This window comes from Theropithecus gelada, chromosome 18 (genome assembly GCF_003255815.1).
Source record: "Theropithecus gelada isolate Dixy chromosome 18, Tgel_1.0, whole genome shotgun sequence".
Classification (NCBI taxonomy): Eukaryota; Metazoa; Chordata; class Mammalia; order Primates; family Cercopithecidae; genus Theropithecus; species Theropithecus gelada.
Genome location: NC_037686.1, coordinates 55,037,115 through 55,063,179, shown reverse-complemented (window position 1 = coordinate 55,063,179; position 26,065 = coordinate 55,037,115). Strand labels below are relative to the sequence as shown.

Genomic DNA, 26,065 nt, shown 5'->3' with positions numbered 1-26,065 from the left:
TAGTTTTTTAACTATACTTATTTTGTATATGGCTTCAAATTATTTTCTGAGGGTACTACATAAAGAAATTGAGTTGAAAAGATTTATTTAACTAACTGCCCTGAAGAAATTTTGCAAAAAAGACAGTTCCATTTTCACATTAATTAGTTTTTGAGATTTGTTTATTCTCTTGGTAAGAGTACCTTTTTTGGGGAGGGAGTGTTGATGTTAATGTTAGAACATAAGCTTAAAGTATATTCATAGATATGGACTATATATACAGGGGCTAATAATCACTTCCTATTTCAACAGCTAAACATTCGTGGCTAATAATTCCAAAAGTTGTCAGTTTTTAAAATATTTACCTTTTCTCTTCACTAATTTATCACAAGAATAATAAACATATAATACCAACAATTTAGGCATTACAAATATCAATCCTTTAAAAAGACATTCAAAATAAACTTTGGGAGTTATTTGTCCCCCTCCCCTGCCCCAAATGTCTTCAATGTCTTCAGGCTTGAAAGAATTAATTTATTCATTCTCTGACTACCTCTGAGGACTGCCAAAAATGGTGTTTTCTAAACCATTCAACTCAAACCACTAAGGTATACACACACACACACACACACACACACACACACACACACACCCCTAGGATAGATATATATATATTCTCTCTATATAGATATATATATTCAAAATCAACCAAGTTAGAAATGGGGGTGGGGGGTGCTACACATGTTCCACAGTTTATTCCTAGAAGCTAGAAAAATACTTAGGCCAATGGTGCCATAAGTAGACTTCTTAAAGTAGATGAGTGAAAACTATCAACGAAATAGCTGGAGCTACCCATTCAAGCCTGTAGTTTCTCTCATGTTTCATTTGGAAAACATATATGCTCATATACCATTCTTTTCTGCTATGTCTAATTTTTAAAAGTATACAGAACTAATTAAGAATTAGATGCAGCTTATTTTATAACTGTCAGTCTCTTGAATATACTACTTCAGACCTCTAAAGGTTGAGTACCCAGGCTGTAAAGTTCAGCCTTATATTAAAATGGTTACAGTGAAGGTATCTATTTACAATCAGACTGACAGCGATTAATCTCACTGTCACCTCATGGGAAGGATATTAGATGTGACATAGTTACAAAACCAAGAACTCCATAATATAAATTTTCCTTTTCAATTGTAGTTGCTAGTTCATTTATACAATCTACATATATGGAGAATACAGCATTTTTCCTGCATAAAGAAATGCAATTGTTTTTAAAAGTAATAATGAACAAACTCACCAATGTTTTCTTCAGATAGTCTCAAAATCTCCTGGAACTGAGGTTTAACCTAAGCAACCCAAAGAAAAGATTCAAAAAGTCTCAGGTTCAATGGGCAAATTGATTAAATGAAATGTTTACTACTGTTGCTACTACTATTTATTTATTTATTTATTTATTTATTTAGCTTTATAGATGACTAAGTCAAGTGGTCAGAAATGTAATTAATTCTTAATCATGAGGCTTAGGATAAAAGAGTCAAATTAATGAAAATGAAAACTTTAAGGATAAATTTTTGAAAAAATCAACTCAAGTCAATGGCCTCTGGTTTCTTTTATTAAATTAAAATAATTTCCAATATGATTTTAAGTGGTTGAAATTACTGCTTTCTAAAACTGAACTTGGTTATAGAAGGACTATTTAGGTAGATATTATACGGTTAGAATTATCGAAAAAAGCATTTGGCTGTATTTTTAAAAAATGAAAAGGAATTCCAGTCACTTCAGGTGTTCAGAAAGTAACATATTCATCATGTGATATTAATTATTACAACTTTTCAAAATGAAATATGAAATATACAATTTAACTTTAATATGTTAAGTTAGAACAAAGGCTTGCTTAAATTTTTTATTATTAAAGTTATCAAAGATTTCAGGCCACTGAAGACAACCACTTACTGTTAAGTACATAAGTAGATTCCTACTTGCTTTTTGAAAAAAAAAATAGCTACTTGTTTTGGAGATATCAAACAATTTTTGCCAATATTGATAACAGGAAAATCAAATTATATCTGTTTAACAACTGAATGCTAGTGAAAAATATAAAATAATTTTGTTTTTCCTACAATAACATTAAGGTCTGGTTTTTGCCTTCCTCTCTGTAGGTGAGGCACATTAATTCGTATCTTTAGCTTAAACTGAGAGACAGACCAGTGTTAAAAGGTTCGTGTACTGAATCATACTTACAGAATTAAAAGACATGGAAGCAAATTCTTCATTTTACACATGAAAAGACTAAGCCCAGATAATTTAACTTAAATATTAAAGATCATAAACATTAGTCAACAGATAATAGGACCATAACCCAAGTCTTCTGAATTTTGTCCAGTTCCTTATACCATACTATTTACTTCAAATGTTTCAACTACAGATTTAATAGTAAAGAGCTATACTAAATTAAATTTAATAATTAAAATGCTTACCTTCTAAATGTGTTGATTAACATTTGATTATAGAAACTACACCTTTTTATGTCTCTTATTAGCTCTCTAAAGAACTGGTTTAACAAAATGTTATGAAGACAAATGGATTATAGGATTAATGAATAAATTAGGATCTAATGACATTCCAATGTTAATATTTGAAACTACAAAATAACCTGGATAGGCAAATGTGACAAATGATACTTTTGGTAATGACTGAAATATGTAGAATTTATCTCCAGTGTCCATGCTATTCTAAGAGGTGGTATCTTCGCAGCAAGTTTTATATATAAGTTGCTGTGGTTCCACAATCGCTTGAGGTTTTTACCAAAGTGTGCTGAGCAAACAGCTGCTTCCTGAACCTGTGATAGACAGTAAGTACCAGCAGCACATTCAAAGGATTGTGGCTGAGTTCCCTAGCTGACACTTCCTATAATACTGAAAATTTTTGAGGCTATCCACAATGAGTAAAGCTTATATCCAAGTCTGGATATGAACGAAGCGTAGGCTAAATCATCTTCTGAAAATCAGTAAAGATAAGAATATTACCAACTAGAACATTTTTTACTATCATAGTATTCTAAGATATTAAAGAAGCAAATTAGATAAAAGAATGGTTCATGCTTTTATTTACTCTGTTACAGTGTTTACACATTACATTTCTATGTCTTTTTCATATAAGAAAACATGGAATACAAGTTTTTACCTTAGTGTTTGTAAAAATTTTGCCAAATGTCCGGCAAAGGCGCCAGAAAAATCTGGAGAATTCATGGACACAGGCAGTTGAAGTAACATTAATTTTGCCAACTATTTCTATAAGTTGTGGCAACCTGAATGTGAAAGGAAAGAAAAATAGGCAGGGGATACATATAAATTACTGTTTCCTTGCCAATTTCTGAAACAATGCAAATCTAATAACCTCTTCTATTTCATTCTTTGAAAGGAATGGCATTGTTTGGGACCCTCTGAAAAGGTCGTAAGATTACATTATACTGTATACACTTTAAAAAGTAAATTTTAACTGTTTGCCAGAAAATATATGAAATCCTTAATGGTAGAATTCTGAGTACATAGTTAATGTGACTCAAATCTATGGATATGATGCTTCACACAAGAGCGTGGCTTTAGATGGCATCATTTTAGCCTGAAAAATGAGAAGTCTAGATGTAGTTTAAAATCCATCGCCACGATTGGACAAATGAGATGGTAGATAGATCATTTGGATAAAATACAGCAGCACCTTCTTCTCAGATAAATTACATATCCAGTGGTGTGAATCCTCTGTGCCCTAAAGGTGTTTACCATAAATGATGCCAAGTTACATTCTAAAAGTTTTGTTATATTTTGTCCTCAGGGCCAAGGCTAAATATAAGAGTTATCATCCATTCAAATTAATATGGAGGTGGTAACTTACAATTGATTGACAACCCACAGTAAACTCTCCCAGCCTGTTGTACCCTCCTGTTCCAGCTGGTAGTCATAAAGTTGTAGTAGCACTGCCAATTGCTCACGACTTCCGATAATAGTGGACACATCTTGAAGAGGCGACATAGGCCGAGGAAACCTAGTCACTACACATAACAGAAGCAAAATAAATCATATGGAAATTGGCATTTTGGGAACTTAGATATTCTGTTGAAAGGAAAATAAGGTCCTTCCTCCTCATATTTAATTACTTTCTTATTGTATAGTATAAAATTGAAATATACTAATGAAGTCATTTTTTGGGAAAATCAAGAAATTCTTGTGATATGAGAACAAATCCAACAAATCTCAAACGATTTTATTCCCACAGCAGAATGTAAGCACTATGAGCAGAAATTTTTATCTATTTTATTCATGATTGTGTCCTAAGTGTCTAAAACAATGCCTGACATAAATATTTGTTCATGTTGTGTAGTAAATTGGTGATAAAAATATTTGTGTGGGTTACCATTTTTATGAGAAAACAAATCTTCATTCATAACAAATTACAACCCAAATTATATGTGTGTGTATATATAAATGGACATATAGACATATGGATATATCCTAAATGAGGATATAATAAATCCTCATTTATAATAAATACATTATAACCTAAATGAAGGTATAGTAACATTAACATTTATAGCTACTGTTAAAAGTCAGAAAGTTAAAGTAAGTCAACAAGAACCAAAAATAAAGGACAATCACAAGAAAAGGTCACATAAATGTTAGAAGGAATCCCATGAGTATTAGAAGGAATATGTTCAGGATGGTACTGTTCTATCTAATCTGTAGCATATGGTTGGCAATAGATGACATTTGAGAATCATTTGTGAAATAAATGAGAGAATAACAAGTATTATGAGTAGAACTGCCCCCTGCCCAAATTTTTATGTTTAAGTCCTAATCTCCAGTATCTCAGAATGGGATCTTATTTGGAAACAGGGTTGCTGTAGATGTAGTGAGACAAGATGAAATCATACTGAAGTAGTCCCTTAACCAACACGATTGATGTCCTTATAAAAAGGGGAAATCTGGACACAGAAACAAGCACACAGAGAGTGTGCCATGTGAAGATAAAGGCAAAGTTTGGGGTGATGCATCTAAAAGCCAAGAAACACTAAAGATTGCCAGCAAACCACCAGAAGCCAGGGGAGAGCCCAGAACAGCCTTTACCTCGCAGTTTTCCTAAGGAGCCTACCCTGCCATCACCTTGATCTCAGACTTCTAACATTCAGAAGTGTGAGATAATAAATTTCTGTTGTTTAAGCCACTCAGTTGGTGGTACTTTGTTAAGGCAGCCATAGTAAACGACTACAGAAAATTAAAAAGAAAAAGGGAATCAGAAAGACAGGAAAATCCCTAGGCAGATGAAATGCCTAAATGAGTAAGAGTAAAGGGGCAGAACCTGAAGTGGCCAGCTGGGAGAGCTTTATGAAGTCTTATCTAAAGTCTGAATTTTCATTCTCCTCAATAATATCATTTAAAAATGTTAAATTAACTCCACACCATTCATTCTCAATTTCCCAAATAAAACTGACATTCAAATAGTATACACTATTTTTATCATGTGGCTTCGTGTATCTTTGGACACACTGCATCATACTCCAAATACATACTCCATGTAGCCTACAGTTTACATGAAAAATGAAATTGAAAAAGATTAAGTGTCTGTTGATGTTCTCAGTGTTGTAATTCTTTGTCCATTAGAAACCAGTAAGAGACATGGATAATTTCACAACTTTGAAAAGGCTGCAAAGGTGCCTGACACATAGCAATAGCTTGTCTATAGCCATTTGTCCTGGACGTTAAGGTGCAACAAGGTTATCAATTGCCTGCCAACTTGCAAAGGTCATTTACTAGCTACCTGGAGAGTAAGATAAGAAAATACTGGCCTCTGCTGTCAATTTTACATACTTCTGAAAGTAAGTCACATTTCTTCTTTGGAAAAACACAAATTCTGCCACAGATGCTTGTATTTCTTTCTAACAAGGACATAGTAGAAAAAAGTAATTATATTTACCTTCCCCTATTAAAAATAAGATTATAAAGTTGGGGAAGAAAATATAAAGAAAACAGAAATGACAAGCTTCATATACTGGCACTAGTAACTATTAAACGAATCTTTTGTTGACTCAGATCTGTTAACTGAAGGAAATACTTATTTCAGCCTCCCCAGAAAGTATATAAAAAGGCTATAGATTAAGAGCAAAAAGAAAGTATAAATATTATAAAAAAAGACAACAGGGCTTTTTCATAAAAGATGAAGCCGTATTGTTTACCATAGGTATAATCTGATGACCACAAGATTCTACACACATAATACATTTTAATAATTATGCTGTCATATAAAGTGATTTTTAGACTTTTAATGAAAAACAATTCTTTGGGAAGCTAAGCTCATATTCTACATTTTTCTTCCAGAATTCAAGTTCAGTACCTTCTATCTGTGGCACTTCACCATGAAGCTTGGCTTTGCTGGAGAAAGGTGCATTCTGTAGCACTAATGCAAAGAGAGATGGGATCAACGACTGCAAGGCAGAAAGATACATGTGGAGCTTGTGTTCATCCAGCCCATGTTCTCCTTCCTGAAACATAAGGAGGTGGAAGCTAATTTTAGTCTTTTGAAGCTACATTGCTAATTGGATTTATGTATGATGTTCTTCCTTTTTGTGGCAAATCAAAGATTTAAGGATCTGTACGTTGGACTCAAGCGGTAAGGCACTATAGAGTGGTAGAATCTTTTACATGGAAAACTATAGGGTAAACATCAGTCATTTCCATTTGTAGGGAATAGTTTTTATAACTTTACTTTTTCATTAGAGAAGCTCTTATTTTCTGAAATTTTATAAGACATGGTAAAGAAATTAAAGTAAGGGACAGGAATCACTTTATCTTTTTTCTTGTTAGAATTGATACATAAATAATTGTACATATTATGGGGTACCATGTGATATTTTGATACAGGCATACAATGTGTAATGATCGAATCAAGGTATTGAGATATGCATCACCTCGAACATTTATCATTTCTTTGTATTATGAACATTCCAAATCTTCTAGCGATTTTTGAAATATATAATCTATTATTGTATAGTATATATTATATACATAATATATTGTATATTATCAAATATATATATTTGATAGCACACCCTACTGTGCTATCAAACACTAGAATGTATTTCTTCTATCTAACTGTATTTTTCTATTCATTACTCCCCCAGCCCCCAGTTTCTGGTCCATTCCACTCTTTACCTCCTTGAGAACAATTGTTTTAGCTCCCACATATGAGTGAGAACATTCAATATTTGTCTCTTTGTGCCTGGTTTATTTCACTTAACATAACGTCCTCTAGGCTATCTGCTGCAGCAAATGACAGGATAGCATTTTTTTTTAAATGGCTGAATAATATTCCATTGTGTATATGTACCATATTTTCTTTATCCATTCATCTGTTGATGGACACTTAGATTGAATCTATATCCTGACCATTATGAATAGTACTGTAAGAAACATGTGAGTGCTTGAAACTCAACATGTGAGTCCTTGAAAGTATGTGTCTTTTCAATATACTGACTTCCTTTCTTTCAGATATATACCCAGTAGTGGGATTGGTGGATCAGAGATATTTCTGTTTTTAGCTTTGTGAGAAACCTCCACACTGTTTTCCATAGTGGCTATACTAATTTACATTCCTACCAACAGTGTACAAAGGTTCCCCTTTCTCCACACCCTCACCAGCATTTTTTTTTTTTTTTTGTCTTTTTAATAATAGTCATTTTAACTGGGGTGACAGATATTTAACTGGGGTGACAGTCATTTTGGTTTAGATTTGCATTTACCTTATGATTAGAGATGTTAAACACTTCTTCATATACCTTTTGGCCATGTCTTCTTTTGAGAAGTGTTTATTCAGATCATTTGCCCATTCCTTAAGTGGATTTTTTATTTTATTTATTTATTTATTTTTTGCTGTTGAGTTGTTTGAGTCCTTGCATATTTTGGTTATTAATCTCTTGTTGGATGGAGAGTTTGCAAATATTTTCTCCCATTCTGTAGGCTGTTTGTTCACTCAGATGATTCCTTCGCTGTGGGGAACCTTTTTACTTTAATATCCCATTTGTCTATTTTTGCTTTTGTTGCCTATGCTTTCGAGATTTTTCTTCAAAAATCTTTGCTCAGACCAATGTTCTGAAACAATGTTTTCTTCTAGTAGTTTCATGTCTTACATTTAAGTCCTTAATCCATTTTCAGTTGACTTACTGAAGAAACTGTCCTTTCCTCAATGTATGTTCTTGGTGCCTTTGTCAAAAATGAGCTGGCTGTAAATGTGTGAATTTATTTCTGGGTTCTCTACTCTATTACACTGGTCAATATGTCTATTTTATGCCAATACCAAGATGGTTGGTTATTAGAGCTTTGAAGTACGTTTTGAAGTCAGGTAGTGCACTTTTTCCAGATTTGTTCTTTTTGCTCAGGCTTGCTTTGGTTAGCCATAGTGGTTCCACATGAATTTTCAGATTGCTTTTACTATATCTTGAAGAATGTCCTCGGTATTTTGATAGGGATTGCAATGAATCTGTAGATCACTTTGGGTAGTATACACATTTTTAACAATTTTTCTATGAACAATTGAATATCGATATCTTTATTTTTTTTAACATTTCCTCTTCAATTTCTTTCATCAATGTTTTATAGTTTTCATGGCAGAGATTCTTCATCTCTTTGGTTATATATATTTCTAGGCATTTTTTTTTAAGCTACTGTAAATGGGATTGCTTTCTTGATTTTTTTCAGCTTATTCACTGTTGGCATATAGAAATGCTCAAATGCTAACCCAGCAGCAGTTCATGCTATAATACTTCCCCTCTCCTACTTCCTATCTCTTTTTATAGATTTGGCACATAGTATGCACTACACAAATAATAGTTTCTCTTCTAGTCTCTAAAAGAAACTTTTAGTACAAAAACTGGATCAAGAAGTTTATATTGTTTCATCAACGTTTCTTTAATTCTTGTATGTGGGAAAAATTAAAAGTTCATTTTAAAAATGAGAAATGAACTACTGGAGTGGAACAACCACAGTTAAAGCAATTTTGACACTATGTAAAAAAGCTTTAGAGACTCATTTTCTCTGCATTCTGGAACTAGAGTTAATGCTTTGTGTAAAATACTTAACTACTCAGAAGGGTCAAGAAAGAGCTAGCTTTCTGAATAACACAGGAGTTACTTCCATGAAGGTGCATTTCAGCTAACCAGTGCACATCATGCCCTTTCTCCTCCTCCAGCTTCAGCAAAGCAAAACTTCCTCAAATCTCTTTCTTGGCCCCAGTCCAACAGTATCTTTAACTGGTAATGTATTAGCATGTTAAGCTAAGGGGCACTTTCTGTCTCTGTTCCCTAACATTCTTCCAAGATGGCTTAGGATAGACCTTTTAAATTTCTATAAACTATATAAACAAAGGAAGAACTCACCCTGAGAAGTTTTTCAATCTTGTTCAGTAGTGTAAGTATAAGATGAGACTGTAAATTTCCAAGTTCTGTAGTCCACGCAGCGTAAGCTGGTAAAAATACTTGATGTGTAGCACTAACTACTCTTTCTGAGGGATCACCTAAAGCTGACAGCAACAATTCAAAACCCTGCCAATGAGAAAAAGGAAAATGTAGATTTTTAAAGGGATAAACTTAAAATAAAACACTTATTAAAAGGTAATAAAAATTTCAATAAATTAAGAAAATATTTTTAAGCAAGAAAGAAGGCCATCCATAATCCTAGCCTTGCCATGTATCCACTGACGAGCAAACCAAAGAGAGGGAGTGGTAAACAGAATACATCCTGCCAATTTCCTGCCAGAAAGCTGTGGCAGATACTTTAACTGAACTGTAGCATTCTTTCCTCTGAGCTGCAAAATTGAAACCAGGCAGCCATCCTCAAATCACACCTGCCATCCTTATGATATATTATGAAGTATCCAAATCAGAGATTTGGAATATTATAATACTTGGAATTTTGTAATTGAGTAAAAGGAGGTCATTCTGAAAAACATACCTGATGATATTTGTCTGGATCATCAATGTATCCCATTATGATACCAAGGCTTTTGATAACAGCTTCTCTTACCAAATCTGCCTTATCTTCCATTAACATTTGTTGCAACATTGAAAGAACCAAGGAGCTACGGATTTCTTTCTGAAAATAAACACGTTTTTACTATTTATTTACATCTAAGCACAGAAGTATAGGAAATAATATGACAAACATCAGTGTAGTCAAAATCCAGATTAAACAGGTATTAATATTTTTATTAAAAATGCTAACTGCTACTGTACGGAGATTTTGCTTCAGACCTTTGTTTTTTGAAGACATAAAACATTACAGATATAGCAAAAATATGACTCAGCCCCAAATCCCTTCTGCTGTAGAGGCAATAATATCTACTCTGAATTTGGCATTTACTAATCATCTCTCAGCCTGTTTTTTTATATCTTTACTAAATATTTAAAAATCTCTCAAATCCTTGCAGTTCACACTAGAAGACACTTTTGACAAATCAACAAAGTCTACTACAAACTCTACTACAAATGGACAATGACTCTCCTGTCACTGTTCGTTCCACTCAGAGAAGCGCACTGAGAGTTGTAACAGGAGGAATTATAAAAATCTCTCTGGCAATTAGAAAATTTGTCTGGGATATGGTGAGGAAACATTATAAAATCCTGGCATTCCTATTTCTTTGAAGAAGTGGGAAAAAAAATTCAAACAGGATAATAAAATATGAGAGTGAACTTTAAAAGTACTTAAAAATCGCATTGCTCTTTTTTATGCTAATATTTAATATAATGCACACCTACTGCTGTGGCTTGATTTCACACAGAATATTTTCCAGTTATGATAAAGAATGTTTTAGTTTAATGGCTGAGGTTAGGATTAAGAGCTACCAATATACAAATTCATGCTCCTCTTATCCTACTTGTACTAATATTGCAATTTAATCAATTTATAAAATTCTTAAAACATAAACTTGTTTAAGTGCTTTTCCCATATAATAACTAGGATAAAATAAAAATAAAGGCGGAGGACATGGCTATTTTCATAAATTTACAACATGATTTGGTATATAGAGCAAGGCTTGAAAGATATTTTTAAAAAGTCTGGTTTTCACTTTTTAGAAACAAAAATACATGCAATTTTAGCATATCTTAAAACACATTTAGGTTGGTGAATATATGCCATCTTTTGGTACAGCCCCATTTATTTACTGTTTAGGCTAAAAATTGCCCTGAAACACTTTAAACTATCTAAAAGGACTTGTTGGTTGGTATCCGCACAAGGCAATATGACAGAGGTAAATAAACTTTAAGTGGGCATTTGTTTTATACTGATTTGGGCAAGGGTCAACTGTGGCAATTAGTTTTAGTATGCCACAGGGACCCCACCAGAGCATCGGTCAGGAGGCATTACTCTATTTGAGTCATAAACACACTGAGGAACTGCCGCTGTACAGAGATTTCACTGCTATCAGTGACAGTGGGGTACACAGAAGGCAAGTATAGATCCACTGAGGAAACATTGTATCTACTATTAATACTGCTTAGTATTCTAGGAGTAGAGTAGAACAGTCTATTTATCCTTTGAGAGCAAGGGATGTTCATCTGTCTTGGAATAATAAATAAGAGGCTCAAACCCATTTGCATCAATCTATCTATATGATTTATCACAACAGTAAGGCATTTTCTTCCATTAGAAAAACACTTAAAAAATTTCACCATGCCTAGCTCCTGGTGAAGGTATGGGAAAATAAAAACTCCAAGGTACTGTTAGTAGGAGTATAAATACATGCTACTCCAATTTTATCACTGGCAATGAATGCTGTCTACTTGGTTTCCTTGAAGTGACATTCTCACTCCATCCAGTTTCATGAAAATGTCTGCCACATACCCAAGTCTGAATAATCAGTTTGGCTGTAAGTGTTTCTGTGAAGTAAAATTGGTGTCCCCTAAAAAAAAGCAGCTAGTTGAGCTCATAACTCAAACAACTGCCTAAGTGCTTTTCCTGCAAATGGCTATGATTTTTCAGTATGCAGCAAAGAGTTTTTATATGAGTACTTTCTATTTTGTCTCACAGAATATTAAGAAGATGCATGCTTCACGGGTCAAAATTTAGTAAAATTAACAATTTTACTGATTCAGCAAACTCCTTTTCAGGTGAAATTGGCTTTTTCTGCAAAAGCATGGCAGTAAAGAATACAATCATTACTATAATAGGACATTTGGGTGCCACTGCCCTGATTAGTGCTAATGCAGCAGCATTTTTGCCCATCCCTGCTTTTGTACCAACAATACAAATTTCAACACAGTGAAAAAGACAAAAAGTGTCTTATTATTATGAAAACAGTTTTCTCCTCATGGACCTTTTTGGAAGGATCTCAAGGAAACCCCCAGGGTCCTCAGACCACACTGTAAGAACTGCTCATATAGTTTAATATATTTATACTCATTCAAAATCAGTGGTAATGTACCTATGTGTTTGCAATGCCATACTGTACTAATGTGAATCTCTTCTTTTTTGGATCATCTCTTTTCTTTATTAAGACAGCATGTCTAGGAGATATTTGGATTAAAATCTATAAGACACTCAAAAAAAGGTTTTTCGATTATTAGAAAAATAGTTTTAAGAAAAAAAAAAGACAATTCTTACCGGAAGGTAAGGTGCCAATGCGCCACAGGATTCTGCCACAAGCAGTCGTCTTTCTGGGTATTTGTGATTAATCTAGAGCAAAATAAATACATAAATCAAGTATAACAGCATACCCTCCCTTCTTCTAAAAAAGAATTACATTTCACCACAAATTCTGTTAAGAATGCAATAAAGCTTCTTCCTTTTCCACTTCTGGGAATCCCTGTGTGACTATACCTGGATCAGGAATGAGGGAGTGAGGGAGAACCTAAACATGAGGTTACAGGGGTCATCTGTTAAAGAAAAAAGGGAAAATCAAAGATGAAAATGTGGTAAGGTATCTAGAGATCATGGGCTTGCCTAAAACTAGGCTTTCCTTAGAGTATCAGGAGAAACCAGGACCTTTCCCTAGCAACAGTAGAATATTTTTAAATTTGGAAAACTCAGCTTCTGGATCTTATAGACACGGTCTATAATATGTGCCAGTCTTCTTTCTTCAACCTAAGGGATGAGGAAGTAAGTTAATCAATGATTTGACCAGAGCCCTTACTAGAAATATGCTTTTATTTTTCAGGTAAGCAGGACTTCAATCCATTCCTCTGTTTGCAAATGCAAAATGATGGGGTTTTGCTATTGTGATGACTACACTGAACCATAACCAAAAATAACAAAAAAAAAATGACACATACTGGGTTTTGTTCCCATATGTCTTCTTCATAGAATATAAATCTTTCTTTGACTGGAAAAGAAGTATATCTGTTCTCATATTCCCATATGAAAAGGTGACATAATTCATTAATGTATTGGATGCCTAAAATTAAGAAAAAAAATTATATAGTAATCTACTGGGAAACAAACTGGAGGTAGGCGGCTAGATAGATCCCCGATATCCAAGTTTACTCAGGTTACAGAAGAGGTGGCAGTAGAGATGTTTATAACTGACATCTTTGAATTAAATTTAATCCAGATGTAGTTACCTCAAAAGTAGAATGGTTTGAATGTCAAAGTATGGCTGTGCATAAACTTTCGTTTGCTTTTCTTTAGCTCAGTAAGTCTCAAAATTGAATGTAAATGCAAAAATCAATTGTATGTCTATATATTAGCAATGAACAAACTAAAAATAAAATTAAGAAAACAGTCTATTTACAATAGCATCCAAAAGAATGAAATACTTACAAATAAATAAAACAAAAAGGCAAAACGTGTACCACTCGGAAAACTACAAATCGCTGTTGAAAGCAATTTTAAAAGACCTAATGCATGGAAAGATATCCTAAATTCATAGAATGAAAGACAATATATAAAATTAGGATGGCAATACTCTCTAGATAAATCTACAGATTCAATGCATTGTTTATGAAAATCCCAGCTGGCTTCTTTGCAAAAATTGAAAAATGATCCTAAAATTCATAAGAAAATTCAAGGAACCTGGAATAGTCAAAATAATCTCGAAAGAGGAGAACCAAATTCAAGCAGTTAGGGTTTGTCTTTGAGGTGGCAAAAATGTTTAAAAATTGATTGTAGTGAAGCTTGCACAACACTGAATCATTAAATTGTACACTTGAAAGGAAAAAGACAAAAGAAAATGAAAAAACTATAAAAAATTAAATGTGCACAATTAACTGTATATATAGAATTGTAAACTGAAAGTTGTATGGATATATTGTAGCCAAGTTATTTTGACATCAAGTGATTAGAACCTCACCCTAAATTAGTATGCACTGTAATTTATAGATGGTATAAGGGATTGTGAGAGGTGGTTATTACTACATGTAATGTTTACTTTGTCTACTGAATCTGGGGATTCTACATTATTTTGGTGGAAAAAATGAATGCCCAAAGAACTTGGGAATAGGACTATAAATGACTATATACTTCAGTGATATTCTGGAGACTAATATTTTTCTTAAGAATAAGTGACTGTGCTATTGTAAATAAAGCCATGTAATTTGTCTCCATAAGCAGGAAACCCATCTTTTTAAGGTGGAAAAATGAGGTGCTGAATGATCTAAACATTAAGTCTAGAAAGTCAATGATTCTGAGTTCTACAGAGGACTGGAAATTTTAAATTCAATATAAAAGCAAAAGCATTGTTAGTAAAATAAGTTCAAGTATAAATACAAAAACCTCCCACATCAAAGATTTACACTTTGTATATGTGTAATATATACAAGTATACAAGATATATTTCTATTTACACACACACACACGTCTTCTTGCTGTTTCTTGAACGCATCAAGTATACTCCCACCTCAGGGCCTTTGTTCTTGTTCCATCTTATTTCATGCACATTCTTTCTTAAACATCATTGCCTCAGAGATTCTTTCTCTAACCACCCTTCCTAGGAGAGCATTCCCCATCACTCTCTCGCCCTTATCCTGCTTTATTTTTCTTCATATTATAAATTACTGCAAAATAGCAGACCATTTCTTTGTTTCCTCTTATTTCACCATTAGGATGTCTTTGTCTTTTGTTCACCACTGTATCCCTAGTGACTACATCAGTACCTGGCACTGAAATTAGTGTTTCATAAGTATTTGTTGACTGAATGAATAAAGGAAAGCACCCCAGAGCATTCGTAAGTACTAATAAACCACTGTGCTGAGCTACAGAAACATCAGCATAATTTATATCCCACATATTTCTTAAACGCCTTTAAAAAGGAAACTATGTATCTTTTTAAGAAATCAGGCTATAATAGCTAGGTGAAAACTCAATACAGTTATTTACCTGTTCCCAACACTGTGGTAAAAGTTCAGCTTCTACACGTGTTGGTCCAACATGACGTGCAAATGCCACACAACCTGTCAGTATCATTTGCCTGAAAAATAATACAAAAAAAAAACAAAACAAAACACAAAACAGCTTATATTTGCATTAGAAAGCACAACTAGGACTAAGGGTTAAAAAGTCTCATCTCTATAAATTCACATAGAGAACAAGATTTTTGTATAATCAAATTAGACTTTTTTTTTTTTTTTTTTTGAGATAGAGTCTGGCTGTCACCCAGACTGGGGTACAGTGGCACGATCTTGGTTTACTGCAACCTCCACCTCCCAGGCTCAAGCCATCCTCCCACCTCAGCCTCTCGAGTAGCTGGGACTATAAGTGCTCACCACCATGCCCAGATAGTTTCTGTATTTTTTGTAGAGATGGTGTTTCACCATGTTGCACAATCTGGTTTTGAAAAATTAGACCTTTTGGCCGGGCACAGTAGTTCACGCCTATAATCCCAGCACTTTGGGAGGCTGAGGCGGGCGGATCACGAGGTCAGGAGATTGAGACCACCCTGGCCAACATGGTGAAACCCCATCTCTACTAAAATTAAAAAAAAAAAAAAAAATTAGCCGGGCATGGTGGCACCTGTCCATAGTCCCAGCTACTCGGGAGGCTGAGGCAGGGAAATCACTTGAACCCGGGAAGTGGAGGTTGCACTGCGCCGAGATCGCATCACTGTGCTCCAGTCTGGCAACAGAGTGACACTCTGTCTCAAGAAAAAAAAGAAAAATTATACCTTTCTAACAATGGCCTAAGCCGCCACCAAGAGCCTAAGTTCGTTAAGATTAGCCACTCGAGCAGGGACAACACCACCTGTGACAGATGTTGTGAAGGGATTTCTGTATAGGTATGAGGCTGAATCTCATAACTTTCCAAATTACCTTCCCACACATACATTCTGAGATTATATATGCCCAATCCTTCAGTTTCTACACAACTTCACTTTCTAGACACTAAAACAACCAGTGATTATTCTCCCAATGTTTCTATAATTAAAAACTACACCTATCATATCAGTAAAGGGGTATTTTAAGAATCAGATTTTTGGTATTACACCTAAGATAACTGTGGTAGGTAGTTTCTGACATGACTCTCAATGATCCTATCTCTTTGAGTGCACACTGGACCTAGTGACTTGTCTCTAATGAACAGAATATGACTAAAGTGGTAAGAGGTCAATTTTGAGATTAGGTGCCAAAAGTCTGTGATGTTCATCTTTCTGGACTCTACTGCCTTCTCTGCAGGCATGCTTAGATAAACCAAGCTGCCATGTTGGAAAGACTCATATGGGAAGGAATTAAAGGTGGTTCCTGGCCACCAGTTAGTGAGGAGATGAAGCCCTCAGTCTAACAATCCTTGAGGAACTGATTCTTGACAATGACCAACTGTGTGATTAAGATTAAAAGCAAACCCTTCTCCAGCTAAACCCTGAGATGACTATAGCCCCAGCCGACCTTTGACTACAGCCTTGTAAGAGACCCTGAAGCAGAGGACCCAGATTCCTGACCCACAGAAACTGTAAGATAAAAGATGTTTTAAATCACTTTCTTTTGAGGTACTTTGTTACAAAACAACAGTTAACCAATAACTAATACATTATCTTCATATGAATTGATAGATTTATAACTAAAAAAACTATAAAATTCTAAGTAAGATTTTGCATTCTGTAAGGTGAAAGTAGATTTAAGTGTGGACTTGAGTGTTGATCCCTGATGCACCTTGACCTAAAGTAAAGCTAATAAGTACTTTTGGCCACCAGGTGGCAGCTGTTAGCTTTACATGCAAGGTTTATGAAAATAGACTCTAAGATCAGGTTTTTGCCTTGAAAATCTAAAAATGAAAATGTAATAATAACTGTATTTAATTATTAACTAAATTACCAAGATAGGAAATGGTATTTTTAAAGGAAAAAATAAAATACTAATTTTCCTATAGTACCACCAAGTTGTCCTTGGGAAATTTTTACTTTGCAATGAATGGTACTAATACAGTGATTTAATTTCCCTTATTCCTAGTTGACCTGCATGTTAGGGCTGCCGGTATAAATTAACCTTAGCTGGATACTGAAAAGAGCAAGGTTCTCTACTTGGTCAGGTATATTTTGATAAACGCAGAAAATAAGTTTCAGTAATAGCATTTCAAAGTCTATAGAAGTGTTTGTATTCTCCTAGTTGAGGGGTTCTCTGTATTTTAAAATATAAGCTTGATATCTTTTATAGTTCATTCTTATTTATGATTTTTCAGTATTCTCAGAAGAGGCAAAATTATATCAGTCAGAAAAACAAGTACTGAAATTACATAAAGCTACAAAATCATAAAGTACAATTCTATTATTTTGCAAAGTATAAGCAAAAATCATTTTTTCATTAAGATAAAAATTATAACATAGAAAACCATTCAACTGCTTTATTTTATCCAACTGGTGCTTAATCCATCTATCCACCCATCCAGGATGCTTTGTTCAAGTCCATACTTGTACAGCTTCACTTAATACTTAAATGTTTTATGATTGGAGGTAGATAGCGATCATCGTTGCTTGATCAAAACCCATTCTGCTTTCTTCTCATGTGTCACCCTGATCTGTGGCCCTCCTCATCACTCTGAGTAGATGCTCAACTCAGGCATCTTTATTTGTGGGTATCAGACTCAGGACTAGCCAAAATAACATGCTGTATCCCTTTAGCCACACAGCAATGGTTTACTGATAACCCAGTGATGCACACATTCATATATTAAGTACTTTATTTTTCTATAAAGCATAACCATTAACAGGTCATAATGTATCTAGTTCATCTGTGGGAAAATGGGGAATGTTTAGGACAAATCAAGCATGACATATAAAGGCAGAGCAATATGTGAATTAGAAATCCAAAGGTAGGGCCGGGCGCGGTGGTTCAAGCCTGTAATCCCAGCACTTTGGGAGGCCGAGACGGGCGGATCACGAGGTCAGGAGATCGAGACCATCCTGGCTAACACGGTGAAACCCCATCTCTACTAAAAAATACAAAAAACTAGCCGGGCGAGGTGGCGGGCGCCTGTAGTCCCAGCTACTCGGGAGGCTGAGGCAGGAAAATGGCGTGAACCCGGGAGGCGGAGCTTGCAGTGAGCTGAGATCCGGCCACTGCACTCCAGCCTGGGTGACAGAGCGAGATTCCGTCTCAAAAAAAAAAAAAAAAAAAAAAGTCCAAAGGTAACTAAAACCAATGAGTAATTGGAATAATAAGAATGAAAATATTGCAGAACATTGGAGTGGGGCCAGTATTCCCTCTGCTTATTATAAAAATTTGGGTAACGTTTCCTCTATTAATTATATATAACTTCAAACTTCAAAGACTTTCATAATTAAAGAGAAACTGGGATTTAACTGTTGAGGGAGTTTACTGGAGCCAACTTTCTGAGGATTATTAACAAACTTGGTCATTTTAAAACAAAATGACTGGAATAAAATGTGTTGCTAAGTTCATCACAATGCCTTCATAAGGAAAAAGTTTAAAGGGTTGCAGCAAAGTTTATGGAGGAAACTTTATACATGCATTTTTATAAGCATGTATATAGAGCTTTATACATGCATTTTTGTGAACTTACATTGAGTGAAGCAGTAATTAATGCCAAAATGCTATTAAGGCTGTCAATCTGTTGAGTAACACTATTCATACCATGCACAAAGGTACTGGCAGTTTTCCAAAACATTTTACAGAAAAGTCAAGACCTGATATTGTAGGAACATATACATTTACATTTTGTCCATCAGGATACATTATGAGCTATGGTTGAAGAGTTTCTGGAAATTATTGAGACCACAAAAGTTTGGGCAAAGAATCCTTCAATTCTGCAAATGGCCAGTGAATACCGTGCTTTATTGAGATTTGAAATTTATCAGCTGGGCACATGGCTCATGCTTGTAATCCCAGCACCTTGCAAAGTCGAGGCAGGCAGATCACTTGAGTCCAGGAGTTCAAGGCCAGCCTGGGCAACATGGCGAAACCCTGTCTCTACAAAAAACGCAACCATTAGTTGGGCATGGTGATGCATGCCTGTGGTCCCAGCTACTTGGCTACTTGGGAGGTGGGAGAATCACCTGAGCCTGGGAAGGACGAGGTTGCAGTGAGCCATGATTGTGCCTCTGCACTCCAGCCTGGGAGACAGACTGAGACCCAGTCTCAGAAAAAAAAAAAAAATCACTTATAACAAACATGGATTCAATTTTCAATAGTCTCAAATCTATTACTTTGTATTCAACATAAATTTGAAAACAGTGCATTTTTTTTTTTTTCATTCTGCTAGCTCTCCTTATTCCAGACAATCTTTTTCCTCTAAGCCTACATTTCTTTTGGCTCCCTTCTCTTGTTTATAATAGCCAGGAATTCTTGCCTGTTTTTTAGGCCATTAAATAATGTTTCAAAATGTTTCTCTGGTTCTTGTAATACATCATTTTCTAAGACATGCCTTTATTCTGAATTTAGCGTAATTGCTGTTTTCACTGTTAAGTGCAATTTTTATGGGGTTCATGTGGATTTTGCTTTCTATAGACTAACCTTTAATAAGGAGAAGTTGATCCAGCTCCAGTTCATTTTGAGAGAAAGGGAGGAGCCACAGTTAACAGCTTCACTCCCAGAGACATCTCAGATATATTAAAGAGATAATAATTTAATGTTGTTCTGCTGAATCCAGGTGTGCTTTTCTCCTTTTCTCAATGCACAGTTCTCTTGAGAATGATGATAATTTATACTATACAGGATTTGAAGTAGGCTGGAGTTTAATTCAGCCAAATATCATATATAAAAAAACTAACTCTCACTGTGTACTTCTAGGGCTATTTCTGGTCTTCATCTGGCTTTGTTTGTGGTAAAACCACATACTCAAGGATAAAAGATACCATTTGCCCATCTCCCTCTATTTCTTATTTACTGGGAATAACAATCTCTGAATGGATGAAGAAAGAGAAACACTGACAGCAGACTGAATGAGGACAGAAATAACTGACAGCCTTAGATAAAAATAATGTCTGTCTGACTTAGTGCATTCTACTTACTTGTTAGCCAACTGAAACATACTTTTCTCAAAGTGAAAACTACAAGGGTCTTCCTCATCCAGCTTCATTAAATGAAATTAGAGTAACAGAAAATTTTCTCAGGCCCTTCAAATGGCTGACTGTTAACTTGTTTTTCACAAATGTTAGTTTTTTTTACTTTTTAAATGTCTTTATAGCAAATTCCAATTTGGGAAGGAAATAAGAAGAAATGTCAACCTATCACTACCTTAAACTAGAACTTCTCTCTCTCAACAACCAAGATTGAAAAAAAATAAATTCCACTTACTTTCAGTTGGGAGAATCTCATTGTAAGGTAAACATTAAGAAGTAGCTCAGAATCTAACAAAATAGAATATATATACACATATTTCTAAGACGAGACACTTATTGAGATTACATGAATATCAAAACTCATTATTAGGCAATAAGCCATACGAACAGAATTCTTAAAAAGATAGAAAGTTTTGTGTATAAAAACTGCACCTCAATGTTTTAAGATAAATGGTTTCATGCAAAATCTGCATTTTGAGCTTTTATAGGTCTCAGGATTCATAAAAAATATCACTGAGAACATATGTAGACAGATGAAGTTGGGCTTTTCTAAAAAATCTGCTTTACTGAAGGTTAGTTAGGTTTCTATTTGAGAACATTAGAATGCCTGAGGAGGTCATCAGGTATGTACAATTTTCTGCTATGCTACCTACCTGGAACTTGTTGCGCTTGGAGAACAGAGGAGAAGAGTTGTTTTCTAGCCAACATATGATTTGGCTAGAATATGTTCACTCCCTCCCCCTTCCACTAGAGGGTTGGGGCATAATCTAATCAATTAGTAGTAGATGCTTCTCTACTAGAAAGCAGAAAAGTGTATCAATGGCAGATTATTTTTTCAGACAAAAGTAACTATCTTGCAATTTTCAGAGAACATTTACATTTTTGCAAGAAATTGAATTAGTCCTTCAAAAATACAAGATAATTTAGATAATGGCCTTCAGTACCTATATCTGTCTAGTCACCTTGAGAAACTTGACTTTTTTTTTTTTTTGAGACAGAGGTTCACTCTTGTCTCCCAGGCTGGAGTGCAATGGTGCATTCTCGGCTCATTTGCAACCTCTACCTCTTGGGTTCAAGCGATTCTCCTGCCTCAGCCTCCTGAGTAGCTGGGATTACAGGCACCCACCACCATGCCCAGCTAATTTTTTTGTATTTTCAGAAGAGATGAGGTTTCACCATGTAGGCCAGGCTGGTCATGAATTCCTGACCTCAGGTGATCCGCCTGCCTTGGCCTCCCAAAGTGCTGGGATTACAGGCATGAGCCACGGCGCCTGGCTGAAACTTAACATTTTGAGAAGGTATAGAATTCCTTTTCAAAGATTTAAACAATGAGACTTGTCAGTAATTATAGCAGGTGATCTATAGTAGTCTGATCTTAGTAGGATTTATACATATTTTAGAAAGCTATTTTTGTTTTAGGTTTTATTTATTATGCATGTGCTAAATTTCTTAAGAGTGATTTCCCTATTATCTATTTCTTTGTTGCAGTAAATTCCAGGTCTCTTTAAAAAGAGAAGGTGAGGAGGAAAGGGAACCTGATGATGACATTATAGTCTGAAAAGCATTTTCATAGGTTTTGAAACCATGAAGGAGTGAATCCATGATGGTGGAATGCTCCAGCGCTGCTAAAATAGATACTGGAAGGAAAGAAAGCATTTTACATTAAAATACTAATCTTGATGCCTAATTAGTGAAATCAGTAAGTCATATTGTAATTCTTTTTCAAATATGTAATCATACCCACCTTTGCTCATCATCTGGCCTCTTGATCAAATTGAAAAGTATGTGGAGAAGCTGATCTCGCTCTTTAGGTTCAGGATGTAGACATGCTGTACACAATATGAGGGGGATCAACTCCTAAAGAAATATGAGGGTGGAAAATTTCAAATAAAAACACATTGCAGAATATTCTTTTTTTTTCTCTAGAATATTCTTAAATGGACATTTAAAGTGAAATAAACGTCAATATACAAAAGGGTAAATTTTAATTTTGTAAGGTTGGTAATTCAAGAGATGTTTACACTAAAACGTTTATGTGTTGGTTGTGGAGGAAATGTAAATAACAACATAACAAAAATTGCTTAAGATTCAACTAGCCTTGGTTTTTAATCTAGCACTTCCCAAGGGCCCACTAGCTTTTACACTAAATAACATTCCATTATGTGACATACTGACACTGTAATTTTAATTCTGAAAGTGTTTTTAAACAAAAGTTGCAGAAGTCCACTATAATTTAAAACTTAAAAAGATAATAAAAAATAAAGACCACTGTTCCCACTTCTATAAGGACAATATAATGTCCTTATGATTAGATCTAATAATTTTGTACCCTTAGCACTTGACTCAGTGCCTAATTAAAAAGACCACTTTCATAGATGTTGAATCGTCTCAGTACCATTACAAAGTATCAGTAGAAATATTTGATGTTGAAATATAAATTTTTAACAATATTTTGTTTTCTTCACATTCAATATGCAGAGGTAAATTCAGCATTTTGTAGGAAAGTAAGAACTAAAAGTTTATTTCTAAGAAATACTTGAAATTAGGTCGGGCGCGGTGGCTCAAGCCTGTAATCCCAGCACTTTGGGAGGCCGAGACGGGCGGATCACGAGGTCAGGAGATCGAGACCATCCTGGCTAACACAGTGAAACCCCGTGTCTACTAAAAAATACAAAAAAAAAAACTAGCCGGGCGAGGTGGTGAGCGCCTGTAGTCCCAGCTACTCGGGAGGCTGAGGCAGGAGAATGGCGTAAACCGGGAGGCGGAGCTTGCAGTGAGCTGAGATCCGGCCACTGCACTCCAGCCTGGACGACAGAGCGAGACTCCGTCTCAAAAAAAAAAAAAAGAAATACTTGAAATTAGTTACGTTGTTTTACATTTTAATTAAGATGAAATTCTTTATACTAAAGTACATTCAAAATACATTAATGTTTTTCATTTGAGTGGATTTTCAAATCTAAGAAGAACAATGGTCCAAAAGTAATACAATATTTTTGTGAGAAATCCTCTAAGTTGTAAAAACAATATTTTGTAAATATAGTAAAGAAATCACTATGATGTAATTAAGAAGGGAAGAATGACTACACCCATTTCTTTCCCACCTGCCTTGATACTCACCGAAAACTGTTAAGAGATTTAAAATAGAAATTGATCACTATGTAATAATGTACGATTATTATTGTCTGTAATAATATAACCTAAAAAAAAAAATAATGTAACCTGAAGAAAAGCATGATAAAAAGTCTACACTGTTGAAGTGTTTTCACACTTTGAAGATGCTTCCTAAGAAAGAGATGATTTTTCGAAGAGTTGAAACTGAAGCTTAAATGTATGACTAGAAGTCTCTCTCTATTATTTCTAAAGTCTTTATATATTATAAATCTTAAATTTGAAGTTACAAAGGTATAGGTAAGACGAGCTAAGAATGTATCTGAGAAAAAAAGAATGTGAAACATTTATTCTGCCATTTTCAGTCTTCCTGTTTGGGCACCTCTCTAGGTTTTACCTTAGTGAATAATTCAAAAGGAATAAAAAATTAGGAAAAAAAATTTTGCACTGGGAATGAGAGACAGAGCATATGTATAGATCCTATATGTTTTCCCTAGAGGTTTAATGTAATGCTTGATGGATTAGTCCTGATTCTGTAGAAGAAAATGAACAACCTTTTACAAAATAGTAAATATTCTGTCTGGCTGGAAATTTAACAATATTAGGGTAGGAGATCATTAATAGCAAGGAGTACCCTAATCTTTAGTTGATTCCATATGGGCTGCTGAGAGGCAATGATACTAATGAGAGGACTAAGACATTGCATCATCAGGGTATACTACTGAGAGTAGAACCATAAGGATGAAAAGTAGTTATTCTGGAAGCATTAAAAAAGTGAGAAGCTATTCTAATGCCTGAAAACCAAGAAAGGCCCTAAAAATTTTATTTGTACTTTGTCTTCATGTCAGATCTTGTTTCCTCCTAATCCCTCTTCCTGCTTTCCCATCATCTCTACATGTATACTTCTCATACTGTTTAAAGTTATGAAATGAAGGTAAGATAGCAGCTATAATTGCTAACACACACACACACACACTTAAAATGTAGAGTATAATCTTTTACTTCATCTCAAAAACAAGCATACAAAAACAACTGTGTTGCTCTTCATCCTTTATGTCTTATATTTTATTTTCTTTTTCTTTTTTATCATGAGGCTTAGTGATCCTTAATCAAGGAGGAAGTTTAAGTCATACATTAATATGGACAATATTTTAACTGAAATATGGCTACAGATGTGCCAAACTGAGAACTCTGGCCCAGGAGCTGAAAGAGTTCTTACCTTGGTTTACTCCTTAGTACCAAAGAAACTAAAGAAAAGCACAAATTTCTCTTTCAGTTTCTTAAAGTGAAACATGTAGGAATTCAGATTAATGCACAAATGGAAAACACTTCACAGACATTCTGCAATTTATCTATTGCTGATAATTTTTCCTTCTGAAAGCAAAGATAGCCTAAAAAAGCCTGTTCAACACAGCAGTCGCTACGAGTCAATTCAAACTGACATATTAGAAGGAAAGTATTTGTGAGTCCTTGTCTCCTTGAACCTTAAATTTCTGTGAATTTAGGACTTTGAAAAAAATACTTTTCACTTTTCTTAATCACAGTAATAATTGATATTGCCATCAGCTTTTATTTCTTGCCGGCAAATTAACAACATATGGGAAGTCACTGCCAATAATTTTTGGTTGCTATTCCATGCCAACAAGAGTAGTCCACCTTGGCATATTACGGCTATGGCAGTTACAACTCAGAGTGTAAAGGATGCCGGATGGCTTCTTCCTCTTACAGCAACACAGAGCTGAGAAGAGGTCCAGTAAGTGAGGAAGAAACATGCAGAAAGAGTGGTCTGTTTCTGACAGAGCCAGCAAGGACACGATTAGGATAATTGCTAGATTGAGACTGGCCCCAAATCTGCTAATTTCTCCATTATCCATTTATTTATAACTTTTATTTGTATTGCTATTAAAATAAAATAATAGATTCCATAAGTATATGTCTGTTATGTTACGTATTCCCATTTATTGTAAATTCATCTTTCAAGCCTTTGAAACACTAATAAATCCACACCAGAATTTACTAAGTTTGTATTTACCATTTTCAGACTATTCATAAGTTAATAGACTTGAATCAATAGTCTCCCTTTGGCATCACCTCTCACACTGAAAAAGTACAGTCTTAAAACTTTCTTTATAATTCTGAATACAGCATTTAAAAAATGGTGATTACATTTCCATCAGAAGACAAGGTGTTCTAAAAATATCTTTGAAAGACTAAATGTAAATGAGAATAATAGAGCAGTAAAAAATCCTTAGGCATATTAGATTTAATATCTCATATAATATTAAAATAATAACCATGGTAAGAAAATACCTATGACTTGGGTAATATCAGATCCAAGAGGTAATTTTTCTGCTTCACATAATAAACTTATGTGTCCGCATTTCCTTCTTTTTATTAAGAGACTGGGTCTTGTTATATTGCCCAGGCTTGAAGGCAGTTGGCTATTCACAGGCGTGATCGTAGCACACTACTGCCCCAAACTCCTGGGCTC

General features: G+C 34.6%; 1 protein-coding gene across 10 annotated transcripts in view; it reads right to left on the bottom strand.

Annotated features, from left to right (window-relative positions):
- The window catches only part of RELCH (RAB11 binding and LisH domain, coiled-coil and HEAT repeat containing), a 121,658-nt gene that overhangs the window by 40,145 nt on the left and 55,448 nt on the right, over positions 1-26,065 (bottom strand). For all 10 annotated transcript variants that reach the window (XR_003116686.1, XR_003116688.1, XR_003116687.1 and 7 more), the window contains 9 exons: positions 22,211-22,323; positions 15,336-15,426; positions 12,627-12,698; positions 9,978-10,118; positions 9,404-9,568; positions 6,367-6,514; positions 3,874-4,030; positions 3,166-3,289; positions 1,280-1,328 (listed from right to left, as the gene is read on the bottom strand). Coding sequence is in view for 7 of the 10 variants with exons in the window: in XM_025365502.1 (XP_025221287.1) it covers positions 1,280-1,328; positions 3,166-3,289; positions 3,874-4,030; positions 6,367-6,514; positions 9,404-9,568; positions 9,978-10,118; positions 12,627-12,698; positions 15,336-15,426; positions 22,211-22,323 (1,060 nt within the window). In the remaining 3 variants the exon portion in view is untranslated. The remainder of the gene's footprint in view (positions 1-1,279; positions 1,329-3,165; positions 3,290-3,873; positions 4,031-6,366; positions 6,515-9,403; positions 9,569-9,977; positions 10,119-12,626; positions 12,699-15,335; positions 15,427-22,210; positions 22,324-26,065) is intronic.